Genomic DNA, 21,625 nt, shown 5'->3' with positions numbered 1-21,625 from the left:
ATGGAGACAGAACTGGAGAGGGGGCTGGAAAGAAAAGGAGATGGGCTGGGAGAGGAAGAGGCTCAGGACAGGCAGCCCCACATCTGTGAGAAGACGCCGACGGCTGTGAGGAGATGCCAGGAGGGCAGGGATGCGAGGGCCAATGGGCAGGACCACGGCAATTAAAGCTCCATCTGGAACACCAGCAAGAGGAGTTTGTATCCATGTGAAAAACAAATATATACTACTATTATTCTCTCCAAAGAGATAGCAACTGTAAACAAATTGGAAAACTCTGATTTTATCAGTTTCATGCTAGACAGATCAGAGAAGAACTTTAGAGGCCGGCAGAGCAGATAGGCATCTATTATTGGGGCCTGGGTGAAGAAACTCAGTCTGGTGTAGAAGAAATCTGATGAGTATGAAAGGTAAGAATCTAAGATTCTTGCAAAAAAGCAAGTCATAGGATGAGGCGGATTACTGGTTAGAGTAAGAACGGGTCAAAGATGGTTCCAAAGATTTAGGCTGGGAGGTACGACATTGAAAAAATGGGAACTTGAGAACAGGGCTGTAAAGAGAATGCGACAGTTTTCATTTTACACAAGTGAAAACAGAGCTTCCTGGGAGAGTCACTCAGTGCAGAGGAAGGATGAGACAAGAGGAAGGATGATCGAAGGAGACGCAGTCGTGGGGCTCAGCAGCTCAGTGACCGAGGAGAGGATGGGATCTCTAAGGATGCAGGTGCAGTTCTAGGTCAAGAATTACAAATTTAATTCTATTATCGGGCCAAATCAACTGCATAACCAGATGTTTCAGAACTTAAAGTATGAATGCTCCAAGTATGGTCAGTCCAAGCTGCAGAAAACAACATAGCTGAGGAATTTTGAAAGAAAAAAGAAAAAAAATAAAGCCTCCTGAATAACTCCCAGCCAAGAGAATACAGTAAATTTGAGTACCAGGTTTAAGGTCCTGACCGCAGCACAGGAAGGCATGTGTATTACACAGAGTAAAATAGATGTAATCCCTTTCTGACAGCAGGGCTGAGATACAATGGCAGCTCCCCTTTTTACATTTTTAGTTTATCAAGCATTTCTTTAAAAGTGAACCAATTCTGTTCTATTCAAAATTTTGTTATTCCAACATCCAATGATAACATGATTTTAAAATACCCACAAGAAGATCTTACCATTCTTTGTACTGTCGAAAACAACAACTGAGACATTAGTGGAAGGGTTTTTTGGTTTTGCAACGTTGAATATGTCACTGGCAGAATGAAAAGAAGGATAAAGAGATGGCAGGTCCTTCAGTGTGATGTTGGTCGGCAGAGCTGGGTCCAGGACGAGCATTGGCACCTTAATGCAGTGTGTCAGCAAACACTCCAACTGCTTCTCACTGGAAAGAGACACGAACATGCTCACAACTACATGCTTGAAAATTTAATCAACACTGAAAAGCTTGTTGGTACTACTAAATTTCACAGGTGTTTCTTCTATATTTTATTTAAAAATCATAACTTTCAATAAACAAGGAATTTTATCACAAGAATATAAAAATTTAGTAAGTTAGCAAGTATGGCTGGCATAAAATTATCAAACAAGTACAACTCGAAAGATACAGCTTTCAAACTCCTGTTAATAAAATAAGACTGCAGACTTCCCTGGTGGCGCAGTGGTTGAGAATCCGCCTGCCAGTGCAGGGGACACAGGTTCGAGCCCTGGTCCGGGAGGATCCCACGCGCCGCGGAGCAACTAAGCCCGTGCGCCACAACTACTGACCCTGCTCTCTAGAGCCCACGAGCTGCAACTACTGAGCCCACGTGCCACAACTACCGAAACACACACGCCTAGAGCCCATGCTCCGCAACAAGAGAAGCCACCACAATGAGAAGCCTGTGCACCGCAACCAAGGGTAGCCCCTGCTTGCCACAACTAGAAAAAGACCGCGCGCAGCAACAAAGACCCAACGCAGCCAAAAAAAAATTAATTAATAATTAAATAAATTTAAAAAATAAAATAAGACTGCCACAAAATTTACTAACTCAAAGGTGTACAAGAAATTAAGCACTTCATTACTATTGTTTTAAACATTATTTGTCATTCCAGTAAAGCCCAATATCAGACAGATTAGGAAGTAGATAAATTCTGGTTAACAGAGTGTCATCTTATCAGAAACAGTTTACCAATTCCAAATAGAATACAATTAAGTACACTGAATATGACAGGATACTAAGGCAAACAAAAGCAAATGTGACAAAGTTTTATGAAGTTACATGAAATATTCCTGTCTAAACATAAGAAATACCTAGAATAAACAAATGGGCAAAGGACACAGCTAGAGAACTCAGAAGGTGGGAGCTATGACCAGTTAACAGACTATACATGAAATTGTGCAACCTCACTAATACTCAAAGAAATGCAAAAGAAAACAATGACCTTTTGTTTAACTAAATTAGCACCCCTCAAAAAATGATGATGCAATGTTCGTGCAAGTGCAGCAAGCCTATTCCTCTCAAACTCTGCGGGTATCCCTCCAGATGGGTTCCCCATTTCCTCTTTGGAAAAGCAATTACATTATATATACATATATACTTCTTCAGACCCATGAAAACATACATACGTTTCTTCCTCAGTAGTTTATGTCCAGGAATCTAGTCCAAGTAGAAGAGAAACAAAAACAGGAAAAACAACAAACCCACACACAGAAAATGCCATAGACCCAAATATAATATTACAAAATATTTACAAAGTGAAAATATGGCAGTGCCCAATATTTAGCAAATTATAGTACAGTTACTTTATGGAATATTATATAACTATTAAAATTGATAAGAAGTATTAAGATAATTTATCAACATAGAAATGTGTATGATTATATAAAATAAAAAGTAGGATACAAAATTGCAAAGGTTATAAATTATTTACTATAAAAACATACATGAAAAGGGAATAAGAAAATGATCATAATTGTTGAGTGAGGGCCAAAGAATTATGTGAGTTTGTTCTTTTCTTTCCTCTCGACCTTTCTGTAATGTTGCATCATTGCTTTAATTTAAAAGTCATTTAAAAATAACAGTCTTGGGGACTTCCCTGGTGGTGCAGTGGTTCAGAATCCGCCTGCCAACACAGGGGACACGGGTTTGAGCCCTGGTCCGGAAAGATCCCACATGCCGCGGAGCAACTAAGCCCGTGTGCCACAACTACTGAGCTTGCTCTCTAGAGCCCACAAGCCACAACTACTGAAGCCAGTGCACCTAGAGCCTGTGCTCTGCAACAAGAGAAGCCACCACAATGAGAAGCCCACGCACCACAACGAAGAGTAGTCCCTGCTCGACGCAACTAGAGAAAGCCCATGCACAGCAACGAAGACCCAATGCAGCCAAAAATAAATTAATTAAAAAATAAACAAAAATAACAGTATTAGCAATAGATATTTATAAATAAATATGCATAATTAACATTAACAGATGATTCAGAAGGCACTTTTGGATCATTTCTATGAATAACTCTTCTATTTTAAGTCTAATGGTTCAGTGGGGAAGTGGCAGTTAACAGAGATTTCCGCTTGTTAGTGAGACAGTCTTGTTTTAAGGACCTATCAGAGTCAGGTATGATTCAAATCAAGAGAGATCATCTGATTCTTGTCATTGGGTTAAATCTCCTTCCCAAGTCCTTAAATATAAGACATACAACTATGACAGCTTTTAAAGATAAGGAAATATACACTGAACACATAGTTAAACAATGGACATAGATTCTATAAATGAAAACACTGGTGTAAGTTAGACTTAAGTGAACCAAGAGAACAGCACATCAAGACAGATTAATGGAAACGACAAAGAAGAAAAACCTTACCTAACGTATCTAGAAACGATAAAGCTTTGGTTAGCTACAACCAGAATAACCAGAGTTCTCAATCAGCTGTGCCTCTGTTTTCTCATCTAATGGATGCACTTAATCTGGGGGTCAAAAACCAAAAGAAGAGGGACTGAACAGGAGCAACAGAGTAAGTAAAAAATACTTACTCTGTTTTGTTGCGTACTCAACAAAAGCAAGGGAGAAGAACCTAGACGGTTCACCTCACTCCTTTGATTTTCATTACTGAGAGGAAAATCAAAATGCTTACCTCTTCTTAGTTGGTTCCGTTGTGTTCTTCCCAAGGATTTCTCTAGTGAAAGCAAATAGATTTCGTTATATATGCATGGACTAGTGCTAGCCTTACATGTGAATGAGGGAACTTAACAACATTGATTTTCCTGGTTACTCCACGAGAACCAACCAGTAAGTTAAGAAGTACTGTACTGTGTATAACATTTAAGATGCATAATAAATTATACATTTTAATATGCTATGATCAACAAATATTATCATGTACCACCCACAATAACCACAAAAGTTTACTTAAAATATAAGCTTTTACATTTTACTAGTAAAACATAGTTACAAGGCTATCAAAGTGATTTTCATGCACCGGGGAGGAACACAGAGACAGAGACAAATGTGTTGCAATATAACATGGCCAAAGACCTGCAACTGAGGTGTACCCATAACATTTACAAAGAAATGAATGGGGAAATTCTCAGTAAATACTCCTGAGGAATCAGAAGGGAAGTTACATCAGCCGGATCTCCAGCTCAGAAGGCTCTCCAGAAGCCCACTGTACTTCTCCCAGATAAAGTAAATAAGATAATCAAAATTCCATATTTAAAAAAATTACCAAGGTTTCTAGTTCCATAGTATACTATTTGATATTAAAAAGGGTAACAAATATACTTTTTACTGCCTTTATCAAATGGAAAAAAACTTATGTCTGTAGGCCTGTTTTATTTTCAAGGGACTAATCCATCTTACTGTGTAGCAATTTTGCATAATAAAACCTTACTTCATGAAGCTATCACATCTGGGACTCAGACCAAATGAGTAGGAAGCCCAGGGCTCCCTTAGGTGGCTCCTCCACCTGTAGGCCCTTTGGAGACCAAGGCATCACTAGAGCACCACATTCATGAGACGGCCACCTGACAAAGTGAGGCCAAGATCTCACCAAAGTGGCCGAGTCCTCCTGGGCGCCAAGAAACAAGGGTTGGTTGCATGACTGCCAGAATCTTGTAACGGCATGAATTTGAGATGCAGATTCTTGTTTGAATAGCAGTGTAAACATCATCTTACCTTCTGAAATGTACCATTAGTTATAACTGTAGAACTTTTTGTGTTTTGTTTTCTGACAATCAGTTTTACCTCATTGCTTTCTGCTCCTCCTCCATCTGTTCTCTGACTTGCTGCAGTTCCTTCAGTAGTTCAAGATCTGTGCCATTCACCCAGGTGTAAACCACGTCGATCGGCATGGGCAGACAGAGCCTAGGGTAAACCCACAAGTCCTCCAGCTTATATGCATTTTTCCAACATACTTGGGAATAAGAGCATAACAGGGTTTAAACTCAGAGGTTATGAAAAAATCAGCGAAAAGGTAATCCAACCACGGCGTATATCACCGACTTGCATGCTTTCAGACTGGGGCTGGGGCACTAATATGTACTGAGCACCTTCTCTGTGAGTTGCATTCTGCCAGACACTTTATGCGGTTTTGCATCGTCTGATCATCACAGCTACCCGGTAGAGGCTGTTGTCCCTTCAGTTTTAAGGCTGTGGGGGAGGTCTTAGAAGCTCACTTTAAACTGCTACATTCTCAGATTAGCAAGCGAGAAAGCTGGGATACAAATGCAGCCAAACATAGAAAAGAAATTAGAAGCTTAAACAAAATTACCAAAAAAAGAGTTAGCCAGCAGTCCACAATGAAGACCTGGCCCTCTTTAATGCTACAGCCTTCCCGTTCCCAGCTGCCCCCAAGCCTGGCCCCTCCCCATCCTGTTTGCCCTACTCTGTTTTGTTTTGTTTTGTTTTTCATAGCAATGATCACCTATTAAATAATTAACATGTTACATACACTGGTAATTCATGTGTCCCTCCCCAGAATGTAAGCTCCAAGGCAGCAGGAAACATACCTGTTTTGTTCCCTAAAGTACCCAGCGGATTAGGATTTGTGCCTGCAACATGAGGAACTCAATGATTTACTCGAAACACTAGCATAGAAGACCTTCCCGAACCTGCTTGATTTTTCCCTTACTATCTTACCCCCAAGGAGTCAGGCAGGCTTTTAATTCTTGAATATCCTGTCTAAGCTCCATCTCAGTGTTTTTGTTCAGGTTTTACCCCTGCTGAAAGCTTTCTTCTCCTTTCCTTCATCAACTTACCATAGTCCTACCCATCTTTCAGAGCCTGCTCCAGACCTACAACACAGGAGTTCATAGTGACATAGACATAATTCAGATAATTCTGTTTCAGGTTTGATCTTTTCCAAGAAACAGTACAGTTTTTTTGTTTTTTTTGGGTTTTTTTTGGGGGGGGGTTGTTTTTTTGGTTGCTGGGTTTTTTTTTCGGCCAAGGACCCAAGCTTACCCTCCTTTTGTCTTTCTCACAGGCCAGGCACAGGATCGGGCCCGCGGCAGCACGAAGGGCTCCAAAGACTAACCAAAACATGACTTTTGGCCACAGGGTTAATTATCTCAGGGAAAAACAAATGCAGTTTGGTGGATAAATCTTTCAAATTATGGCAGGAAAAAAATTAAAAAATAAATAAATAAAAAATAAAAAAACACTTATAGCTTAAAAGAAGTAGGTGAGATGACTGGATGAAAGGAGTGCTTATCCATTTGTTGAATAAGTATTTACTGAGCACTCAGTATGTGCTAGGCACTGTTCTAGGTGCTGGGGACTCAGCAGTAAACAAAAAAAACAAAATCTATGCCTTCATGAAGCTTACATTCTAGAAAGGTGAAGACAGGAAATAAACCAAATAAGTGAAGTCAGATGATGTTCCATGTTATAAAGAAAATAAAGCAGAAAATGAGGATACACAGTATGTCTAAGTGGGGGGTCAGTTTTAAACAGGGAGAGCAGAGATGGCCTTACTGGAAGGTGGCATTTCAGCAAAGAGATGAAGGAAGTGAGGAAGCAGGCCATGTGGGCAACTGGGGAAGAAGAGCCCAGAGAAGGGAAACATCATGTGCAAATGCCCCGAGGCAGCTGACTATCTGGCATGGTTAAGGAACTAGAGGCCAGTGTGGCAGAGACGACAGGAGCAAAGGGAAAAGCATAAGAAGAGATGAAGATCAGAGGTTCCAGGGGACCCAGAGCTTCATGGGGAAAATGTGGAATCAATCAGCTCATACTCAGACACAAGTGACAGCTGAGCATCTACCAACCCTCCCGTAAGGTGCACCACTGCCTGTAGAATAAAATCTAAACTCCTTCATAATCTATACCCTGTGCTCTAGATGCTCCATTTGTATGCCCTTACCCAAACAGGATAAGAACTTGCAGGCTTCTGTGTCTTTGAACATGCTTCTCCCTCTGCCTAGAATATCCTTTCTTTCATGCTTCTTTTTAACCACTTCCTCATTCCCCAAATGCCCTCCTCCCTCACCTCCCACAAAGAAAATATACTGCTTAAGAAGCAACTTCCACTGTACTTTGTACTCTAAAGAATCCTTAGCATACTGGTTGTACTATTTTTTTTTGATGTCTGTCTTCCACTAGATCAACTATCTCTAAGGCAGAAATGGTGTCATGCATTCTGTGCCCCTCTTCATTAATTATTTCCTCTCTTTCCTGTACAGGCTCAGGCTCTCTCTCCCTACTGCAACGATATGCAAATGCTTCCTCATCTAGGTTTTCTTCTGCATGTGTCTATATGGATGGTTCCCAAATGTTAGCGGGCATCAGAATCACCTGTAGCACTTTCAAAACAGATGGCTGGGCTCCATCCCCTGAGTCTCTGATTCATTAGGTCTGGAGTGGGGCCCCAGAATCTGCATTTCTAACAAGTTCCCAAGTAATACCAATGCTGCTGGTCCAAAAACTCACACTGAGAACTACTGATTTATAGGTAGATTATAGTTCATGTTTTTAAGTTTAAAAAAAAAAAAAAGCCTTCCCCACTAAAATAGCAGTTCTAGATGAGGTCAATGAGTTCCTCTTGTTCATCACTACATGCCTAGGAATAGTGCCTGGGACATAGTGGGGTTTAGTATGTATTTACTGGCCAAATAACTATTAGTTCATTCCCTCAACATAAACATTAGTCTTTTCTATTAAAAAAAATGCCTCACATTACCCACAAGTAAATTATCCAAAGTCATCTCACTCCCAAGTTCACAGGTGATCTATCTATGCTCAGACTAAAAATTAATTTGGAAAAAAAAAAAAAGCTTAAGTGACATATTTTACAAAGAAAAGGCTTTTAAAAAGGAGGTAAAAATTTGCACATTCCAAAGCTTTTCTGTAAGAGTAATTGCTATTAAAGATTGTTTTAATAGAGTCAAGAGATATCCATGCAAGTTCAACTGAGGAAAACCAGCATAAGTATATAATAATGCATTTATGTCCTGGCGCTTCTAGTAAGACTATATTACATGATCAATCCAATGCTCTGGTGTTAAACTGACAATCCTGAGGAGATCGTGTGATCTGCCCCCGGTCAGTGAGTCAGTTGTTTTTCTACTTATTAGACATGGTCACAGTGAGTGTGAGTCTTTTGTTCTAACCACAGACCACTATCTTAGTTTCCAGATGAGAAGGAAGCCTTTATCTTAGAGCTAAAGACTAAGAAAGTTACCTATGATTCAGAACCAAAGCCGTGGTGATACCTTTTATTTTAATTAGTTTAGTTTAAGTGAATATGAAGGCACTTAATAGTCCCTTGGTTCTACATCACATAAAGCAGAGAAGAAAACTTAGAACATGAATAGTATCTTAGAAACAAAGTTGGAAGAGATTTTACACTTAATCTAATATCTACATTTTAGAGATGACAAAATTGAGCCCCAGACTGACTTAAGGCCTCACAATTAGCAGCAGTAGACAGTTCACATATTCATTTGTTACTGGCATATAGAATGGGATTTTTTTTTTTCATTCAGGGCAAACAACATTAAAAAGACATGTAGAAACACTAGCAAAACAATGAAAACTTCCTATAAACATTATGGTTTTTAAAAATATATTAGAACATATTAGATATTACATATGATCCATTTTCTTGTCATCATCAAAATTAGATAATTTTGAAATATCCCTACATAAAAATCAAACTATATTTTAATGCAATCTAAAATTAGAAGAAAAAATATTTAAAACACACACACACCCCCTTCAGAAAGAGAACAAGAGTGATTAAAACTGCTGACCTCGGTATCTAGATTTTCTGAGCTAGTTTTCCTTCCTAAAGTTTTGAGGCTCCGTCAAGGCAGAGATTTATGCATCTGTGCACCATCAGCACGCAGCATAGCATCAGACACAGTAGGCTGAGTGAGTACTCAATAAATGTTGGGAGTAAAAGAAGGCCATTTTGAGCTTTTCTTACGAAAATCAGCATTGTTAAAATAAAAATTGGAGGACTTCCCTGGTGGTGCAGTGGTTAAGAATCTGCCTGCAAATGCAGGGGATATGGGTTCGAGCCCTGGTCCGGGAAGATCCCACATGCCGTGGAGCAGCTAAGTCCGTGCGCCACAACTACTGAGCCTGCATTCGGGAGCCCTCGAGCCACAACTACTGAGCATGCGTGCCATAACTACTGAAGCCCGTGTACCTAGAGCACGTGCTCCACAGCAGGAGAGGCCACTGCAATGAGAAGCCTGTGTACTGCAATGAAGAGTAGCTCCTGCTCGCCGCAACTAGAGAAACCCCCTGGGCAAAAAGGAAGACCCAACGCAGACAAAAATAAATAAATAAATAAATAAATAAATTTATTTTAAAAAAATAAAAATAAAAATAAATAAAAATTGGAGGAGGAGGAAAATTATGTTTCATTAAGAATCCGTTAATACAATAGTTGTCAAAGTGTGGCCACCAGACCAGCAGTTTCAGTATCACCAGTGAACTTGTTATAAATGAAAATTCTCTGCACCCCTCTGAGACCAACAGATGCAGAACCTCTGGAGGTGGGGAGAAACTGTATTTTCTCAAGCCCTCTGTGGAATTCTGCTGTACACTGAAGCTTGAGAATTGCTACATTAAGGAATTATTCTCAAACTTTTTAGGGTCCAGACACTTAACACTCTTAAAAATTCTTAAGGAACCCCCAAAGCTTTTGTTTTTAGGTTATAACTATCCACACTTGGCATTTTCTTTTTGTGTGTGTGTGTGGTTGAATATAATTTACTTCTTTTTTTTTTTTAAACATCTTTATTGGAGTATAATTGCTTTACAATGGTGTGTTAGTTTCTGCTGTATAACAAAGTGAATCAGCTATACATATACATATATCCCCATATCTCTGCCCTCTTGCGTCTCCCTCCCACCCTCCCTATCCCACCTCTCTAGGTGGTCACAGAGCACCGAGCTGATCTCCCTGTGCTATGAGGCTGCTTCCCACTAACTATCTATTTTACATTTGGTAGTGTATATATGTCCATGCCACTCTCTCACTTCGTCCCAGCTTACCCTTCCCCCTCCCCGTGTCCTCAAGTCCATTCTCTAAGTCTGCTTCTTTATTCCTGTCCTGCCCCTAGGTTCGTCAGTACTATTTTTTCTTTTTTTACATTCCATATATATGTGTTAGCATACGGTATTTGTTTTTCTCTTTCTGACTTACTTCACTCTGTATGACAGACTCTAGGTCCATCCACCTCACTACAAATAACTCAATTTCGTTTCTTTTTATGGCTGAGTAATATTCCATTGTATATATGTGCCACATCTTCTTTATCCATTCATCTGTCGATAGACACTTAGGTTGCTTCCATGTCCTGGCTATTGTAAATAGTGCTGCAAAGAACATTGTGGTACATGACTCTTTTTGAATTATGGTTTTCTCTGGGTATATGCCCAGTAGTGGGATTGCTGGATCATATGGTAATTCTATTTTTAGTTTTTTAAGGAACCTCCATATTGTTCTCCATAGTGGCTGTATCAATTTACATTCCCACCAACAGTGCAAGAGGGTTCCCTTTTCTCCACACCCTCTCCAGCATTTATTGTTTCTAGATTTTTTGATGATGGCCATTCAGACCGGTGTGAGATGATACCTTATTGTAGTTTTGATCTGCATTTCTCTAATGATTCACACTTGCCATTTTCAAAAATAAATCAGACATTCAAAAATTCATTTTAAAACAATAATAAACCCCTTCACGGGTTAACATAAATAACTTTTTAAATGAAAATAGCAGGGACTTCCCTGGCGGCACAGTGGTTAAGACTCCGCGCTCCCAATGCAGGGGGCCCGGGTTCGATCCCTGGTCAGGGAGCTAGATCCCACATGCATGCCACAACTAAGAGTTCACATGCTGCAACTAAGGAGCCCGCCTGCCGCAACTAAGGAGCCAGCAAGCCGCAACTAAGTCCCGGTGCAACCAAATAAATAAATAAATATTTTTAAAAAATAAAATAGGACTTCCCTGGTGACGCAGTGGTTAAGAATCTGCCTGCCAATGCAGGGGACACGGGTTCAAGCCCTGTCAGGGAAGATCCCACATGCCGCGGAGCAACCAAGCCTGTGCGCCACAACTACTGAGCCTGCGCTCTACAGCCCACGAGCCACAACTACTGAGCCTGTGTGCCACAACAAGAGAAGCCACCTCAATGAGAAGCCCGCACACCATAATGATGAGTAGCCCCTGCTCACCACAACTAGAGAAAGCCTGCACGCAGCAACAAAGACCCAACGCAGCAAAAATAAGTAAATTAAAAATAAAATAAAATAAAATAAAAACTAAATAAAAATAGCAGTATTTTCCAAAACAAAAAGAAATTTAGTGACAAGAGAGGCATTGCTTTACATTTCTCCAAATCTCTTTAATGACTTAGTAGAAGCAAGCAAGCAAGCAAGCTAGCATCTCAAATCATCTGAATTCAATCTGTTCCCATATGTTGTTTTGGTTGAAGAAAACCCAGGCCCACAGATATGTACTTGGAAAGGGGAGGCGTATTTTAATAGCCTTTTCAAATAATAGTGGATATTCTTCTTTGATACTACACCAAAATAAGTGGAAGTTTCTTAAAAATTAGTTGCAATGTGTAATCTGAGACTACATTAATGAACTTTTTGTGCTTTTACATAAAAATCCATTGGTCTTTCGTGCACTTTGAATGGCTTTCACCCATGTGAAATTCTGTAACATTAATGCACTGGTTATCTGGAAAACAACAGCTTAATGAGTTATGCAGCTCTGCCAAATGGTGACATATTTCCTTAATTTTCTTACATAATATTAACAAATGCAATTTTCTTGGATAATGCTGCAAATCTAATCAGAGAAGTCTTTGCAATATTGTGAAGCTGTTAGGCTTACAGTGGTGGAAGCAAGTTTTCCAAAATTCTAATTTTCCCTTCAAAGCTCAAATTTTATCTTTGGCAGCAAATACTATCATTTCTTTCCTTTCAAACACAGGATCGCTTCGTTCACTGCCAAGAAAATACCTGCCAAATATAACCAAGTCTGAGTAATGACACTGTCATCTGTCCTTTCAAGTTATAACGATGGTGATCCATGAAACAGAACAGTGAGTTCAGGTTGCAACTCAAATAACCACGAGAGGGCTTTTCCTCAAGACAATCACCATGCAGTCAGGTGCCTGAGGTGTGCTTCCCGTTGCATCACACAGAACATTAAGAAAATGTGTACTCACGGGGTCAGGATAGAATCAAATCAACGATTTTTACTGCTTCCTCAGGAACATTCTTAAGCGAACCGGCTTTTTTCTGCCCCGTGCAGATATGTGGTGGTGGTGGATACAGTGGCTTGTGCTAAGGTGTGGCAATTTTACCCACCATGGCTTTTACACAATTCGTGCAAATGTCAACGCAGTAAAAAAGGCAAATAACACCTCAGCATTGTTATAAAAATAGCTCTGATTTCGCAGATCCCCCAGGTTCTTTGGAACCTGCTGTTTTAAGAGATCCTAAGAGAAAGATCTAGAGTTTCCCTACTTCACCATTCACTTGCTTAAAGTAAAGCTTTAGGCTGACTCAAGGAATCCCACAGCCCTTCTTCGCTGAGATGTTCAGGACTATAATAGTGCATACATCTATGTCTAATTAGCACAGCTTTTTTAAAAAGCTACTTATTTGATAGGGACCATATAGGCACTCATAACAAGTGGATGGAGGCGCAACGAAGTGCTTCTAAGCGGGGACAAGAGCTCCGGCAGAATTGCCGGTGCAGTCTAGAGGCTCCCAGAAAATGGTCCAGGTGCATCAACTGACACCAATTACTAGTTACACTTTCACTAGGTTTTCTGGTTCAGTGAAGGTAGAGAGGAGGACTTACGGTGTCTATCCTCAAGGGAAAATGGACAGTCAGGATCTAGGGGAGTTTCTGATTATGGCCTCTGACAGTTAGACCAAGGTCTATCTGTGAGGTTAACTACCTTTGTTAGCTACCTCACATTTGTTTTTGGTCACCCCGTGCTCCTTGCCCTATAGTGATTAGCTGTGCACCGTTACAATGGAAAGCAGTTAATAGATACTGCATAAAGTGAGTAAATCAAAAAGGAGAGAACTCCGTTTTCTGTTTTTGCTTTTTTTTTTTTTTTTTTTTTTAAGTTAAAAGGACGGTCACCAGAAGAATCCAAAACAAAAATTCATTAACCATGGTTCCTCTAGGTCAGGGGAAATTCAGAATGGAACAGAGAGAGGCTTTACGTTTTCTTTTTCTTTTTCTATAATGTTTGAACTGTTTTCGACCATAGACATATATTGCTTTTATGATATAAAACCATACAAGTAACAGTTTCACAGACAAAAAAATGAAAAGACCGTGTGTGACTTATTTTAGCTGTGAGAAGGGAAGGAGGATGTTGGAAAAGATTGCTTTCACTTTGAGGTCTGTCTTGTGAGGGAGGAAAAAATCTCCAAGGAAAAGGGTGAAGGCAGCATTCAGGAGTGGCTGTACCAGGAAGCTTGGCTTTAAGGAGAAAAAGACCCAACCTGTGAGGTTGTTTGCTCCTCCCCACAGCGAGGCAGCCAGATGTGGTGACCACAGGGGCGTGTGGGCGTCCAGTCCTGGTGGATACCACAGCAGATGCCCTGGTTAACACAGTGATGCCAACAGAAGAACACTGGCCAGGGCTTGGAACTGGCTGCAGAGTGGCCTCCTGGCTTCCTCATCCTACAGGGGGATGGAATTACCTTGACCTCACAGAACTGGGGCAAGGACAAAGCAAGATCATGTAACTTAAAGTACTCAATATACTGCAAAGCAGGATTGCTCTTTGGCAATCAAATTTTTCATCCATAAAACGTGAGGACGGATTACAAGGTTCCTTCACATGGGAGTAGTCTTGAACAAGCTAAACCATACCTACAACTTGGAAAGACCCCTTCAACTGTTCTATTTAAAGCATGGGTGATTTCATGACTTATTTAAGCCCAAATAAGCTACTCTCCAAAACTGATCTCTTCTCACCGATTCTGAAAGGACTTCCCAGCAATATTGTCTCTGTAGGAATCAAACAAAACATGGTATTGATCCCGGCTCCATTCCAGAACCACCTAGGGAAAAAAAGAAAAGAAAAACAAATGTTTTCTTTGCATCAAATACTGAGAGTATGTAACTTTCATTTCATTTTAATTTCATTAAGAATTGCTAAAGGACTCCCAAGGCAATAGAAATAAAAGCAAAAATAAACAAATGGGACCTAATCAAACTTATTACAAGCTTTTGCACAGCAAAGGAAACCAAAAACAAAATGAAAAGACAACCTACGGACTAGGAGACAATATTTGCAAATGATGCAACTGACAAGGGCTTAATTTTCAAAATATATAAACAGCTCATGCAACTCAACAACAACAACAACAACAACAAAAAACCCAATCAAGGACTTCCCTGGTGGCACAGTGGTTAAGAATCTGCCTGCCAATGCAGGGGACACGGGTTCAAGCCCTGGTCTGGGAAGATCCCACATGCCGCGGAGCAACTAAGCCCGTGTGCCACGACTACTGAGCCTGCGCTCTAGAGCCCGCGAGCCACAACTACTGAGCCTGTGCGCCACAACTACTGAAGCTCATGCACCTAGAGCCCATGCTCAACAACAGGAGAAGCCACCGCAGTGAGAAGCCCACGCACCACAACGACGAGTAGCCCTCACTGGCTGCAACTAGAGAAAGCCCCCGCACAGCAACAAAGACCCAACACAGCCAAAAATAAATAAATTTATAAAAAAGAAATAAATAAATAAAATAAAGCTCAATATAACTGTCCTTGCCTAGTAGGGCTACCTGGAAGGTGGGGAGAAAACATCAGAGAGAGTGCGCTTCACAAACGGCTGAGAAATGCTGACGTGCTGTATGTTAATACAACATGCCTGCCTTCATCAGATAAATTAATCTTGGCATCTCCAAACCGCTCCGGTGTATTAGAAACAACGGCAATAGCAAAGGGTCCTTAAATACCACATTTAGGAACATTCCTCTAGTTCAGAGTTTTGCACTTTTAGATCTTGGGGGAAATGGTAGGAATGCTGGCTTATTACTCGGGATGTGGGTTTTCATCCCAGCTCTGTCACTTTTATGAGTGACCTTGAGCAAGTTACTTAGCCTCTTCAGGCTATTTCTTCATCTGTAAAATGAAGGGGGTCTTTGAAACCCCTGCCAGTCCTAAAAGTCTATGACTTAAGAGGGGCTCCCAGCTGCAGGGCTGACACTGTGTTTCTCACCTGTATCCTCCATGTCCCCACATCAACTCCATAAGGACACCGTGTCTCTTCCTGTCTTCACCTCCTCTGGGTCTTTTGTCCCTACTCCTAAGCCCATCAACATTTGAACTTGATTCTCTTCCATCAGAACCATTTCCCTTTTCTGCTATTCCTGTCAACTAAACCCTATTATGAAAATCTTTCCAAACTTTTCTAGATGAATGAGTAATATGCTCTATGAGGAATGAAAAAGGAAACCTGTAAATCAAATAAAATTCATCTAAGGGTTAGTGTCAGATCATTTTCTTAATACTATCAAGGATGGAAAAGAGTAGAAAAAAACCTGTACAATTAAAAAATTTTTATTCTAGGGTAAACTGTAAAAATATGAACACCTTCCAAACAACAAAGAAGCCAAAAAAGACTTAAACTTGCAATTAGATAGTTTTCAGCCATTATCAGCAGTAAACAAAAGACCAGAGGAACAGGTGAGAGAAACACTGACTACTGTAAAATTAAGCCTCTGTTCTTGCACAAAGCCTTTCCATATTCTTCAGCCCAGTCTGAATGCTTCCTTCTCAGAACTCTGGATAACTTCTATCTCTATCACTCACTTGATGCCTTGCATCACTTAGTTTTATTGTTATTTACCTGTTACCCCATGTTAGCATCTTGACAGACCAATCAAACTGCTCAAAGGGTAGAGAACTACTTACAATTCTGTTTATTATCAACTCATACCCAGCACATTACATACCATCTTCTTCTTAGTAAATATTACCTAACTACTGTAGGAGTGACGTAAGAGAAGGCTGGATTTGGGAACTTGGGATGCCTTCTAAGAGAACCTCCCAGTTCTCCTGCTTCATAGCTGTGTAACCCTGGGTAAACTACAATGTGTGGGCCTCAATTTCCTCAACTATGAACTAAGTACTAAATATATTTCATCAGTCTGCTGTGCTGCTGTAGTAGGATGGTGATTCTCCCATGACGTGGGCGAGTAAAGGGTATGGGGAGTGTGCCAGGCATACTGGAAGCCGAGGGTAAACAAGCTTAACTTCCTGAAATGCCATCATTTTTATAATGGCAAGACATTTAAAACATTCTATTGGTAGTAATGCAAATTTTTTATGGAGAAAAATGGAATATTGATGTGATAAAAATACAAGATATAATGTTGACCTTCAAAAAATGTCCTATTTGCCATTTTGAGCTATTCTCCCCATACACACACACACACACACACACACACACCCCTCCTCTCTACATTATTCTCCTCAGAGGACTTACTTTTCTCTGTTACTAAGGGTAGTTTGTTGGTAAAAATTTAAGACACAATGAACTAAAATACTATTTACTAAAATACTACATGAACTCTCAAATACCACATAAACAGTGTATTATTAACAAAGAATTATAAAAATCATCTAAAGGTAGTTTATTCTACTAGTTAAAGATGTTTATCACTTTTGGACTTCCCTGGTGGTGCAGTGGTTGAGAATCCGCCTGCCAATGCAGGGGACACGGGTTCGGGCCCTGATCCGAGAAGATTCCACATCCTGCGGAGCAACTAAGCCCATGCGCCACAACTACTGAGCCTGCGCTCTACAGCCCGCGAGCCACAATTACTGAGCCTGCGTGCCACAACTACTGAGCCCACATGCTGCAACTACTGAAGCCCACGCACCTAGAGCCTGTGCTCCGCAACAAGAGAAGCCACCGCAATGAGAAGCCCGCGCACCGCAACAAAGAGTAGCCCCCGCTCGCCGCAACTAGAGAAAGCCTGCGCGCGGCAACGAAGACCCAGCGCAACCAAAAATAAATAAATAAAATTTTTTAAAAATTAAAAAAAAATGTGTATCACTTTTAAGACTCCATCTTAGTAATCATGGCGTCCAAGGTATTCAAGATCAATTGTTGGTTAGTTTTACAAAATTGCAGCCAAAGTCAGTCTTAATGTGCTGATCACAGGAGAAGGGGTTCAAACACACACTCACCAAGCACCATCGTGCCAGGCACACCCCCACATTGAATCCCCACAATAAGGCACCACTTTGAGGCACGTACTACGATGGCACAAAAAGAAGCTCCAGGCCAAGTTGCAGTGTGTGTGATGGGGCTGAGGTTTGAATCAACCGAACTCCGTAGCCCATGTTCCTGTTTAGCTTGGCCCGGGCTCTCTCAGCTTCACCTGACCTGCTCCTCTGATGCTTATTTACACAGAGCCAGCTTTGTCAAATACACATTCATGAATGTGGTCATTCAACCAGTTGAAATTGGTATGTTTATCACCCTTAATTCAATGGCCCAGCATTTTTAGAATGTCTGACACAAATGCTAAAATTTTCAGTTGATAAAACTTTTTCAATTATGAAACTGGCACACACTTTTGTTGACGATCTTGATGGTCCCGAAACAGGACCAAATGCATGCCTGTGGTAGAGTAACAGTGAATGAGGTGCAAGCGCCATAATCCTTTGGGGATTCCCCAGCTAAGGAAAGGAGGAAGGTAATTATTAAGAAGCGAACTGGTGGGCTTCCCTGGTGGCGCAGTGGTTGAGAATCTGCCTGCCAGTGCAGGGGACACGGGTTTGAGCCCTGGTCCGGGAAGATCCCACATGCCGCGGAGCAACTAAGCCTGTGCGCCACAACTACTGAGCCTGCACTCTAGAGCCCACAAGCCACAACTACTGAGCCCACGTGCCACAACTACTGAAGCCCACGCGCCTAGAGCACAAGAGAAGCCACCGCAACAAGAGAAGCTCCACAACGAGAAGCCACCGCAATGAGAAGCCCGAGCACCGCAACAAAGAGTAGCCCCAGCTCTCTGCAACTAGAGAAAGCCTGTGTGCAGCAACGAAGACCCAACGCAGCCAAAAATAAATAAAAATAAAATAAATTTATTTTAAAAAGAAAAAAGAAGAAGAGTTCTGACTCCCCCTCCCCTCCCAAATTTTTGTCAACAGGCTGCTGGCTCCTCTTAGCAGACGGATGTTTCCTCGGATCTCAGACAGCTTCTTTCCGGCGTGGGATCTGGCGCAGATTCCTTTCACCATCAGAACATGCATTTCTGGCAAGAGAGCAGCTCTGATTCCCTGGCTTTTCTTCCTATTTCCCCTGGATAAGGTCTCTATAGTTTTGTTTTTTTGTTTTTGTTATTTTTTTTTTTAAATGGTAGGTTTTTGCTTTGAAGATTTATTGATTGATTGATTGATTGATTGATTGATTGGTTGCTATGTTGGGTCTTCGTTTCTGTGCTAGGGCTTTCTCTAGTTGCGGCAAGCGGCGGCCACTCTTCATCGCGGTGCGCGGGCCTCTCACTATCGTGGCCTCTTTTGTTGCGAAGCACAGGCTCCAGACGTGCAGGCTCAGTAGTTGTGGCTCACGGGCCTAGTTGCTCCGTGGCATGTGGGATCTTTCCAGACCAGGGCTTGAACCCGTGTCCCCTGCATTAGCAGGCAGATTCTCAACCACTGCGCCACCAGGGAAGCCCTGTTTTTGTTATTTTTTTAATGGAAGAAGCCAAAGTACTGCAGTTAGGATATTTATCTTTGAGATTCATTTAGGGGAACCTGGTTTTCTTGGCCAAATGCTATAGTGAGCTAACCCTAGGTAGAAAGCATGGGCAGGATGAGGATGGACAAATGTAATAGTTTTGTGATTTTAGACAAGCCACTTAAAGCTCTCTAAGTTCCAAAATAATTCCTTATCCCATAAGGGGTTGTTATAAAAAAAATCAAGTGAGCTGATATATATCCATCTATTCCAATAACTACAAAGTACTACAGGAAATATAAGGTATTAAGACTATGAAAGAACACTGAACTTATTTAGTCCTTCAAGGGGCTCACAGCCTACTGGGGAGACAAATATGAAACAAACAATTATATCATGTGAAAAATATACCCAAAGTATAAATAAAAGTGTAGTTGGCAAACATTTGTTATAACTATTAAACCAGAAGCCAAAACTAATCAAACTAAGTTTTTTTGTTTTTTCTCTTTATTTTGGTAAAATTTAATTGCCATAAAAATGTTTAGTGAAATGAGATAAAATTTTACAAAACATCTGCTTGTGGTGCTTACTACACTTACCTCCATCAACAAATGAATTTTATCTCATACTGTTACTTAGATAAAAACATTTTTTAAAATTCACCAAGGAGAGTTCTCTTTTTATGAGTGTCAAATGCAGAAAAGTCATAAATTAGGCAAAAAGAACACTATATATTTTTAAATAGCTGTAAAGCCATTAAAAAACCCCTTTCCTGAGGGGCAATTAGCAATATGTATCAAAGGACCAAAGAAATGGTCATGTCTTTGTTCTAATTCCGCCTCTAGAAATACATGCCAAGAAAATCATCATAGGTGCACCCAAACACTTCTGTATAAATATGATAATAACCATTATTACTTATACAAATAAAACCTGAAGATAGTTTAAAAATTAAACAATAGGTAATCGGGTAAATAAATTAAGGTACAGTCACACAAATATTATGAAGCTATTAAAAATTATGCAGTTTTTAAGCAACTATTAAAAATTAGTAACTTCAGTTAGCCAACAAATACGTGGCACCATTCTAGACTCTGAGGACACAGTAATGGACAAAACAAAATGTCTTCCTTCTGGAGCATACAGACTAGTCAAAGGGTAAAGTGTTTGGTAAAATATTACGTGAAAAAAGTAACAATCAAAACTATCAGTCTGGAACGTAACCTCAGCAAAATGGCAAAGTAAGCAACTCCAATCTCTCATCTCCTCAGAAACATTGAAAAACAAGCAGAAACTGCCAGAACAATAAAAGACAAATATTGTATGAAATATACATTATATGAAATGTCCAGAATCAGCAAATCCATAAAGACAGGAAGTTATTAGAGGTTGCCAGGGCCCAAGGGGAGAATGGAGAGTTACTGCTTAATACCAAGTTTCTGTTTGGGGTGATGAAAAAGTTTTGGAAACAGTGGTAATGGTTGCACAACAATGTAAATGTAATTAATGCCACTGAGTTATACACTTAAAAATCATTAAAATGGCAAATTTTGTTATTTGCGTTTTGCCATAAGATTTTGGAAGAGAAGTAAATCACTATAATACTCCTCCCAAGAGTAATAAAGGAACATTATCAACAATTGTATGATCACACATTGGATAACTTAGATGAAATGGACCAAATCCTTGAAAGATACAAACTACCAAAGCTCAAACAAGGAGAAATACATAATCTGAATAGCCTATACCTATTAAGTAATTTGGATCAATAAGTAATAACCTTCCAAAACAGAAAGCAACCAGCCCAGATGGGTTCACTGGTGAATTCTACCAAATATTTAAGGAAGAAATGATACCAATTCTCTACAATTTCTTCCAGAAAATGGAAGCAAAGGGAACACTTTCTAACTCATTTTATGAGGAAAATTACAAACCAATAACTCTCATGAACATGGATGTGAAAATCCTCAATAAAGTGTTATCAAATAAAATCTAACAATGCATAAAAGGAATTATATAACATAACCAAGTGGGATTTATTCTAGATATGTATTTTTGAAAACTGGTTCAACATTCAAAAATTAATTAATGTAATCTACCATATCTCAAGGCAAAAGAAGAAAAATCATATGATCATATCAACAGATAAAGTATTTGACAAACTTCAACACCCATTTTTTCTTTTTTTGGCTGCGCCATGTGGCTTGTGGAATCATAGCTCCCCGACCAGCGATAGAACACTTGCCCTCGGCAGTGAAAGCATGCAGTCCTAACCACTGGACCACCAGGGAATTCCCTAAACACTCATTTTTTATTTAAAAATAAAAAATAAAAACCTCTCAGCAAATTAGGAACAGAAGGGAACTTCCTCAACTAGGGTACTTCCAAGTGAAATTAACATTTGAATTGGTAGACTAGTAAAGCAGCTTGCCCTCCCTAATGTAGGTGGGCCTCATCTAATC

The 21,625-nt window shown here is 40.2% G+C and overlaps 1 protein-coding gene across 4 annotated transcripts in view; it reads right to left on the bottom strand.

The window, feature by feature from the left end:
* Positions 1-21,625, bottom strand: part of GNPTAB (N-acetylglucosamine-1-phosphate transferase subunits alpha and beta) — a 77,309-nt gene that overhangs the window by 40,345 nt on the left and 15,339 nt on the right. For 2 of the 4 annotated variants that reach the window (XM_061205016.1, XM_061205017.1), the window contains exons 2-5: positions 14,438-14,523; positions 5,211-5,330; positions 4,102-4,143; positions 1,166-1,371 (exon numbers count right to left, since the gene is read on the bottom strand). In XM_061205016.1, coding sequence (XP_061060999.1) covers positions 1,166-1,371; positions 4,102-4,143; positions 5,211-5,330; positions 14,438-14,523 — 454 coding nt within the window. Of the gene's footprint in view, positions 1-1,165; positions 1,372-4,101; positions 4,144-5,210; positions 5,331-13,959; positions 14,002-14,437; positions 14,524-21,625 lie in introns of those variants that run through there. The other 2 variants (XM_061205019.1, XM_061205018.1) reach the window with 2 other exon arrangements.

Source organism: Eubalaena glacialis, chromosome 11 (genome assembly GCF_028564815.1).
Source record: "Eubalaena glacialis isolate mEubGla1 chromosome 11, mEubGla1.1.hap2.+ XY, whole genome shotgun sequence".
Taxonomy (NCBI): domain Eukaryota; kingdom Metazoa; phylum Chordata; class Mammalia; order Artiodactyla; family Balaenidae; genus Eubalaena; species Eubalaena glacialis.
Note: the sequence above shows the minus strand (reverse complement) of the source record. Positions and strands in the feature narration are given on the sequence as shown.